The following is a 10,251-nucleotide window of genomic DNA, read 5'->3' as shown; positions in this document are numbered from 1 at the left end:
TCTTCGATCAAACACTTTAAGCACTAGTCTACCCCATCGCTCCAGGTTTGTCCACAGTGCTGTCAGGAAAGCATAGAAATACACTTGTGCCCGGAAGCGATATTTGCAAGTGCAAGTTTTCTGAACTCAGTTAATGCAAATTGTACAGTAAACAAAACTACTTACACAACTGTTAGACGTTTAAATGTTGGCTGCTCCTCTTTCTTTTTACGGAAAAAGAACCAGTAGATTGCAATTCCCCCTGCAGCCGACAGGATGAAGAGGTCCACAGTGGAGAACATAGCACCATCGCCCATGTTTGTCTGTGTCCCTGGGGCTCACTCTTGGATATTACCTGCAAACAAGAAGTGATTACAGTGAAGCCTCGTTAATCCGGACGGTTGCGTTTCTCAGTAAATTCGTCCGGATTGCGAATAGTCCGGACTACTGAATCAAGACCCAAGTTGCTTCCCTAACTATTACAAAAACGACATGAATCTGGATAAAACAAATAAGCATTTAATGTAAAGCTTCATCCATCACATCAATAATTTTACCGAGTGACATCCGCATGTTGATCCGACGTGTCTGATCACGTCCTTCCTCAGCACAGGTGAGGTAATGTCTAACAAGCGATCTATTGTAGTATGCCTTGAATGTCCGAATTATTCCTGCATCCATCGGGTTGAATATGAGGCGTGGTATTTAGTCACATTTCGCAAAAGTTAGCGAAGCATACTTGTGACTTGCAGCATTGTTAAGTAAAAGCAAAAATCACTTTAAGTCCACGTGACCGCATCTATCTGTCAAAGTACATTAACCAATCACAAAACAGCTCACTTGTCATCCACGCTTTGTATTGTGGTGTCAATCAAAGTGTAAATGTACAGTATCTTCAGTCGGGAGCTTTTAATGTCTAATTAAAACAACTACCCAGTTGGCCAGTTAATTAAGTAAACATCGCCGGGAGGTGTTGTTACGGTTCGTGAACACGACTTACAGCGTCCGGACTGTGAAGCAATTTACTGTTTATTTTACTGATTGGTGACAGCTACTTACCGTCCGGTTCCGGAAACCGAATTTCCGGATTATCGAGGCAAATTATATAGGCATAGATTGGTAACAAGCTGAAATCGCCCGGGAGGCGAGACATCCGGGTTATCGGAGTCCGGACTAACGGGGCTTCACTGTATATATTATTGGGATCTAATCTGGAATTTTAACGGTTTCACCTTGCCAGACTTGTGAGACACAAAGCTATGGTTTAAACTGGATACACCCACAGTAAATCAATGGAGATGAAATCCAAACAACAGTGAGTGAGTGAGTTTAGTTTTACGCCGTACTCAGCAATATTCCAGCCATATGGCAGTCTATAAATAGTTGAGTCTGGACCAGACAATCCAGTGATCAACAGCATGAGCATCGATCTTAGGAACCGATGACATGTGTCAACCAAGTCAGCGAGCCTGACAACCTGATCCTGTTAGTCACCTCTTATGACAAGCATGGGTTACTGAAGACCTATGCTACCCCGGATATCCACTTAATTCCAAACAGCAGGCAGGGTAACAACATGTACCATCTTTTAACGTCTGCAATGAAACTCTACTGAGGCAGAGAGTCTACCAACTAGACCACCAGGGTTGTTGTGATGCAGTGGAAGAGTGAGTGAGTGAGTTTAGTTTTACACCGCTTTTAGCAATATTCCAGGAATATCACGGTGGTGAACACCAAAAATGGGCTTCACACATTGTGCCCATGCGAGGAATCGAATCTGGGTCTTCCGCGTGATGAGCGAATGCCTTAACCACCAGACTTCCCCTACTCCCCTGCAGTGGAAGAGTGAGTGAGTGAGTTTAGTTTTACACCACTTTTAGCAATATTCCAGGAATATCACGGTGGTGGACACCAGAAATTGGCTTCACACATTGTACCCATGCGGGGAAGTGAACCCAGGTCTTCAGTGTGACGAGTGACCATTTAAACCACCAGGCTTCTCCTACCTACATCCCTGCAGTGGAAGAGAATAATGTGAGTGTCCTCTATAATAACTGAAGTAATTATCATATACACATGGTGCATCATTACCATATCTACATACAATGGATATTTATACACGGTCCTAAAAATATGTATCAGTCTTCTCACATTTATCATTTTCCTGAAGCTGAGGAAATCTAGACTTGCCACATTTTCTAGACTTGCATGGGCTTTCTTGGATATATTTGCTTTAAGCTCACGTGTGCTTTACAGTTCAATGGGTGAGTGAGTGAGTGGATTTTGTCTTACGCCGCTAGACACCAGAAATGGGCTGGTTGATTTTCAGCTCCCTGAGGAATGTCATTTTCAGACAAAGATGTAAGAGAAAGTAACTTTAGACAGAATGGAAGACTTTTCATGTCAAAAAAACTGTTTATCTTATGTCATAACCTTCATCTCATTATAGTTGGGCCTTCCCAAATTATTTGTTTCACAGAATCACTGTTTTGGCAACTTGGTCAAGAAAAATTGCAAACCCACTTAAAAAACCAAAAATGCTTTTATGCATTTAACTAAAAGGCGCAACTTAAAATACATAGCTGTTGAAAACAAAGACATGGGCTGACTGTTATTATCCTATGTTTCAACTCTCACAAGCATGGCAGCTCAAGATCTTGGTTACGAGAGTCATATCAGATTATATGACACCCTTGAACAGCATTAACAGATGCACCTTAGAAGTCACCAAAATTGCATTTTAAGTGGAATAGATTAGAAAAGAAATAATATTAGTAATATTAGTCCACTTTTATAGCACCATTCCTAAATGAATATCTTGCTCAGAGCACTACCATTATTACCCCTGATAACCCAAGCTGCCTGTGAGGTGCTAGAAGGTTAATAGTCACATGACTTATCCCACCAGGTACCCATTTTCTGCTGGGTGAACAGTCAATTTTTTAACAAACTCACTTGCCTGAGGTGAAACCACATGTATCACATGCACTCTGTTCGATCTACAGATTAAAATATGTGAAACACTATATCAAAGAGAGTAAAAATATACTAAATGCTCAAAGAGAACATAAATTACAAATGAGTACCATTCAGTCTCAAAAGCTTCTCCGGAGCCTCACTGAAATGTCCCTTACCTGGTGTCTCAATGAATCATGAATGATGGAAAACCTAGTCAACCTCACAGGTAACAGATACTGACGTTCATCAATTTCATCCACAGCCACCATCTGGTGACTGCCAATATGGACCAGTAATGATGGTGTATGTTAATGTCAAGCTGAGTTTGTGAACACATACAGGCACTCATCTATTAAACCTGCAGGGGTCGTGTTACAGGAGCATCCAGCATACGAAATAGCTTATAACTGGCCCGCTAGCTAAATGCAAGCTGATTGTGACTGACTGACCGACTGAGTTTGGTTTTACTCTGCTTTAAGCAATACTCCAGCAACATCAAAGCGGGGGACACCAGAAATGGGCTTCACACATTGTACCCATGTGGGGATTCGAACCCGGGTCTTCGGCGTGACGAGCCAACGTTTTAACCACTAGGCTACCCCACCACCCCTAGCTGATTGTGAATCGGGCAGAGCTACAGATAACTTTTAGGGTCATTGAGTTTCGTACTCGCTTGTGTTCATCTAAATTTGGTATCCTAATTTTCCTTTGAGTAACCAAATAAATTGTACTCACCTCACTCAAACTCAATTGGATATTTTGCCATTTTTCCATTACTTGTGAAAATCTGATAAAGTTTAAATGTTGGTTGACATGTTTGTTCAGAGACCCAGATAAGATTTAGCTCATGTGGGTACTGTACCCACCGTATTTTGTTGGAGTGGGTATTACGAATGTTGAGTGGGTATTTCAGTTTCTGTTACCCACTGCTTTCAAATATTTCAGTCATTTTACTCACCTAAGTATTATGTCATTGAGTAAGTTTACTAAGCAGGTATGTTCTGCCTTATGTCATACCTAATCAAAACCAACTTAAATATAATGGAAATGATTTCATAAAAAATCACTCATCCTGTACTGACAGTACAACACTAGTCCTATACTAACAGTACAACTTGATAGCAATCCATGTCTTTTTCATTACACAAGCGATATTTATCAATATATTCCGTACGCATTTGTTTTAAACTTTTTGCGTATCTAACATTTTATATGCATAATTGGTACGCAACAATTATTTTTTCAATGCGTAATTGGAAATTTTCTATGCGTATTTTACCCGGATATGCAGCTTATCTGGGCCTCTGTTTGTTATTCATATTTAACCTGTAATATGAAAAATGACAAAGAAAGACTATAAGTTGCCAAGTTCATGTGTTAAAATAGAACCTCTTTAATATACCTCAGTTATTTTATCTACCCACCGGTATGCAAGCTAAGATTTGACATTTTTGGGTGTACGCATGTAAGATCAAATGTATTGAGTATTACAAAACTTCAAGCATACGTGTACGCAATAGACTTTATAGGAATTGAGTTTTCACATAAAAATTTGCAGAATTTATGCAGATACGCAGCTTATTTGTACCTCTGATCGGGCCAGTAATATATTGTCAAGGCTATCAAGACTGGCTAGCTGAAGATCTCAGATAATTTGTTCATTATTTAATGCACATGAATATAATGAAGTCAATTCTTAAGGTGTTAAAAGTCTGTCCGCTAAAGTTTCGTGATATTCATTATCTCTTGTCACATGTTCAAGATCACTATATAATTATTTTTATAGTGTTGCGTAAAAGAGGTTAAGAACCAATACAGTAGTTGTGTTCCGATTAATTGAAATAATCGAAGATTGATCGCAGTGACCAAATGACTATGCAATCGATCACATTTTCTCATAATCGAACATAAACGATTTTGGAACTACTGTTTTAGTCTTTGAAATACTTGACAATGGAACATACCGTTGAAGTTGTCAGGGCATGAAAACGTGTTTAATTCTTAGAAAACTCACTTCACTAACTGAAAAGCCATGACTGAATATTTCTTGAAGACTCCAGGGTTTATGTTCATGATATATTAGTCATCACTTTAAAGTAGCAAGTAGCATCATGTTATAAATATCTGCAATAACAACATGGATAGGAAAATGTGAAAAATTACGCTAACCAATTTTTTTCGATGATTTCAACCAATTCCCAACACTACAATACAGTTGTAACGTTGAACTTGATTGGCTAAGGCTTACTAGTATTTGTATTTAAGAAATAATGAAAGAAATCTTAGGTTTTTTGTGTTTGTTAGATTTATATTGTTTCCAAGGGGCGACAATAATTTACCATCTTCAATTACCAAACATCACACCAATTCTGACCGATGTGCATTATGATATTGATATTTTGCAGGGCCAGTGAAATATGAATTGGGCTAGCAACATGTTTACTCAAGTAGCCTCCTGGCCAGCAACTTTTCAATTAATTAATTCATACATTGGGGGCAAAGTGCTGACAGTCATCCCACAGCCAACAACAGCAGGTGATGAACAATATAATCAACACATGGTCATATTTTTCTTCCGACTAACATTAACATGATAACTCAAAACAGTTTTGACTAAAGTTTTGAAAAAGTTTTTTTGTCAATGGCAGTTGAGATTTAGCTCAGTCACTGCTTTGTGTCAAAAACCTGTCCTTTAAAGCTGTGCAATATGTATTGTAAGGTACTACTATGAAATTGTTGTGCAGAGATGTCCATTCAAGGGAGACCGCCTCCTTGGTGTAGGGGTTAGAGCGTCCGCCTGGAGAGCGGAAGGTCGTGGGTTCGATCCCCGACCGCGTCATACCAAAAGACGTTAAAATATGGTACTTGTTGGTCCCTGCCTGGTGCTCGGCATTAATGGGTACAACAAGGACTGGTCGGCTCGAAGTCAGTATAATGTGTCTGAGTGGGGTATTCATGCTTCACTGCGGCATGGTATCTCAGTGGGCTAGCACTATAAAACCAGCTTCAGTCTGGGCTAGTAAAAGCAGCCGTACATACACATACACACACATGCACACGCATGCACGTCACCTCACCTCCATTCAAGGAACTTTATTGTTGCCATTACATATATTACATCATGTATAAAGTAAACTATTTAATTTCATGTATATCACTTCATGGTACAATTTCTTTATCTTCCATTTGTGAACTTAGTGTTACCCGAATGCTTATCATCACAGATTATGTTCATTGTTATCCAAATGCAGACAACCAGCAATCCCTGTGTGCAGCCCATATTTGGTGTTACAAACATCATAAATGTATACATAAAAGTAGTAAACCAAATGGACAGGACATCGACCTTTTTTTCTTAACTGAACCGTGACATTTCACTAAAGGGTTGACATCCTGGTGTGTTCTCTGTTTGCCTGCAGGCATTGATTAGGGATTAAAATCACTGGACCACACTAATCTTTAGAACAATGGAGATTAAGGCTTTAGTCTGTATTAGAAATGCATGTATGCCAGCAAATAAAGAGAAACGGTTACATTTATCACATCGTCTAATATAACACCTGCAAATACAATAAATAAACGAATATGAATTATTTGACAAAAAATGGTGACATTTATAATTTTACCAATATTGCATGTAAAATCAACAAACACGCAACCTTTCTTACAGCATCTCCAGTGGAAACTTTGGTTTCTTCTTGATTTCGCTCTAAACTTATAACCATTGAATAATAAACTCTGGCCACCCCAAGAATTGGAAACAAATTGAACACGTGCCTCTGCCGTTGTAGAATGACTGGTCGTAAACTAAATTGTTGATTAAAACCCCCATGCCTCATGTCATATTGGATTACTATTAATGATGAGTTCACAAGTCATTATGACCTATGTTCAGTGTGGTCAGTGAGTGAACTTGGTGGTGAGTGAACTCCACTTTCTCGAAGAGACTATAATTCTGCAAGCACTGGACTGTTAATCCTAATCCGCTTACTGCCGGTTAAAGTGCAGTCAAAAAAGAGAATACACACTGTTACAGACATCCTGTGCAAACACTGTAGCTCATGAATACTTCCTAGTTAGATTCCCAGAACACCTGTCCATAGACAGCCGTTGTTTAATCGTCTCTTGGACCCGTGAAGATCCGGGGTAGAATAGGTCTTCAGCAACCCATGCTTGCCACAAAAGGCGACTAACGGGATAGGGTGGTCAGGCTCGCTGACTTGGTTGACACATGTCATCGGTTCCCAATTGAGCAGATCGATGCTCATGCTGTTGATCACTGGATTGTCTGGTCCTGATTCGATTATTTACAGACCGCCGCCATATAGTTGGAATATTGCTGAGTCTGGCGTAAAACTAAACTCACTCCCTCACTCACTAATTGTCTCTTGTATTGTTGTTGTTTGTTTGTTGTTTAATGCCGCATATAGCAAATTTCCAGTCTGTAAATAATCAAGTCTGGAACAGACATCCAGTCTGTACTCTGTCGCCTTTGTTATATCACCATTATATCATGGAATGCTGTTGTGTACTTGGGACACTGTAGTGTAACTTGTATCCTGTCAATACTAGGGCCGTGTACCGGCAAATAATTGTGTTTAAGGCACCTGTATTCCGATATGTATAGCGATATATTGGGAACTTCTGTGTTTGACAGTGAGTGGCACTAATCCTATATTCTACATTATAAGTCCCTGATAATACATGATGTGGTTCTGATAACAGAAGTCTCAAAAATTAGATTGCATAGTCAGGGATAACTGATGACCTCTCGATTAGGTCCTGTTGTGATGGAACTACTTTTTGCTTCATAACAACACGTGAATTCATTCATTATACAAATTTTTCTATGTCAGTTAAGTTCCACGAGACATCTCACATGAACGTGATTACTTGAAAATATTACAAAAAACACAAAAAGTTAAATGGTAACACTACAAGAGCATGATTATACGTATCAATAACAAATTCTAATTTGCAGTTTTTGAAAACCTATAAAAGTTTGTCAGCTGAGCTTTGAAGTTGACGATGTCCTGGCAAAACAATTTGCGACTCCCATTTGTGTTAATGACTCCGTCAAAATCGATGGAACAGTTCAAGGAAGAGTCACTTCAGACATAAGACTTACCATGACTGAGCCGACTCAAATGCTAAACATCAAGTTACAGCTGATGGTTATATGTCGTGCGGGGTGATTTGACATGAGTTGATGATTCATTATGATGCTATAATGAGAAATATCTGCCTCTTTTGAAGCTTGTGTTTGCTGTTATTAAAAATTTTAAGGTTTTACGCATATTAAGGAAGGTTAGTTCTCTACAAAATTCTTCTCCAACCTCCGTATGAAATCAGTTTTGGTTTGAAACTATCAAAATAACCAAAATACGCTATTGTGTCAATTTGATACAGGTAAGACGTGTATAAGACATAATATATCGCCAAAAAGCGATGCAATAATTATCATTTTTTTGCCAAAATTTGTATTAACCTTTCCAAAGAATTTTCATATTTAATAAAGAATATATAGATATTCTAAGAACTTGTAATTAACATTGTACTCACCTAAATCAGTAGTAAGTATCCGCATATTTCTTGATACTGAATAAAGTGTGGTTGCAATTGATTGTGTATGGTACATATGCTATTGAAAAATTTAATGTATTTTGTTTTAAATCGTATATTTTTTCTGCTATCGTAGTCGCTATTTTGTGTTATAAAATCATATGAGTTGGCATCTCTGCACACTTGGTCTCATTACATACTCGTGACCTTCCTAATTGTCATAATTGTCACTCTTATGTCGCAAAAATCACTGTTACTTATATATCAGCATCAGCTGTGGTATAATTGTCATTCTTTTATCATCAAATCACTCTTCCTTGTCATGATAGGATTGTCGCTGTTCTGGAAGCAACAAAGGAAGTGCTACATCTTGACCTGTTTAATTACACTTTAACAGTATCGTTCACAGTATGAACTATCACTTGTAGTGAATGTATTTTGGTTTTTTTATGCCTGACGTGTCCTTCCGTACACATAGGGTCACAAATCAGGCTAATTTCCAGAGTGTCAGACGAGGAGAGGAGACGGCTACGTGACATTGTTCCCCCTTCTGGGACATTCTACAGCTTTGTCCCAAACCCACTTCAGAACGTGTTACTCGCAACGCGGTGTCTTCTTTGACATAAGACTTTGTCCAAAATGTATGCCTCTGTTGGGTACCCGGTAGTATAATGATGGTAGACCCGACAGTCTCATTCAGTATACTCCCGAGGGAGAGGAGAATGGAATTTGAGTGCACACTCATTCAAAGCCCAGGGTAATAAAATCAAACCATAAATTATCTGTTCAATGGGAAGACAAGACAATATACCATTTCCCATAGGAAATGCACAATCCTTAACATGAATGATGAATACAAGTATTTGTATATTTACTCATTTTCTCAACATTTTTTTCCCTTAGACCAGCAATAAAAACCCAAATACAAGCAATCAAGCCTGCGCAAATAGTTTCACTACCCCAGCATGCATATAGCAGATCATATCTACTTTTAATATATACATTATAATCATCATGATCATAAAAGCATTTCCTTTTCTGCACTGGGAAACACTGCCTCTCGTCCAAGACTAAGGCTGGCTAATAAAGATCAATTATCAGAACTATCGTCCCAGAAGGGCCTAGTGTTTGGAATTGGTTAAAATCTCTGGTTCATTACAACCGATCAATCATCGAAAAAAATTGGTTAGCATCATTTATGAAATTTTCCTGGTTATTTTTGTTAATGAAAAAAAGAAAAGAAAAAACATGCAGTTCTTTCGGGTTTTTTGCAAATTGCACAAAATGCATTTGTAAATTTCACATCTTTAAAGGATGACTAGTATGTTAGGAACATGAATTCCTTGAAGTCTTTAAGAAAAATTCACTCATGACATGGAACAAGCTTGTAGTGATTATGAAATGTAATTTTAATGACATACAAAACTAGCCTTGAGAAAATTATTATTAATGCAAACAAATGTTCCAGAATTGTTTGTGTTCGATTATGAGAAAACATGATTGATTGCTTGGTTGTTTAATCACTGCGACCAATCTTCGATTACTGTAAACCAATAAAATAATTCGAGCTACTCATTAATGCGAAAAATGCGACTATATCTGAAGCGCATTAATAAATCACGCATTATTATATTGTCTTTTGCACTCGATATCATTATTACTAGTATTTGGGTCACAATAACCCAGTGAATAAAGACGAACGATTGATTCACAAAAATTCCTTTATTGACACAATAACATCGACATTATATT

At 38.1% G+C, this 10,251-nt stretch overlaps 1 protein-coding gene across 1 annotated transcript in view; it reads right to left on the bottom strand.

Annotated features, from left to right (window-relative positions):
• Nucleotides 1-10,251, bottom strand: part of LOC124268695 (NADPH--cytochrome P450 reductase-like) — a 53,651-nt gene that overhangs the window by 26,398 nt on the left and 17,002 nt on the right. The window contains 1 exon segment of the mRNA XM_046703690.1: nt 166-334. Coding sequence (XP_046559646.1) covers nt 166-296 — 131 coding nt within the window. The 5' untranslated portion in view covers nt 297-334.

Source organism: Haliotis rubra, unplaced genomic scaffold (assembly GCF_003918875.1).
Source record: "Haliotis rubra isolate DU_JTF1 unplaced genomic scaffold, ASM391887v1 Scf101, whole genome shotgun sequence".
Classification (NCBI taxonomy): domain Eukaryota; kingdom Metazoa; phylum Mollusca; class Gastropoda; order Lepetellida; family Haliotidae; genus Haliotis; species Haliotis rubra.
Note: the sequence above shows the minus strand (reverse complement) of the source record. Positions and strands in the feature narration are given on the sequence as shown.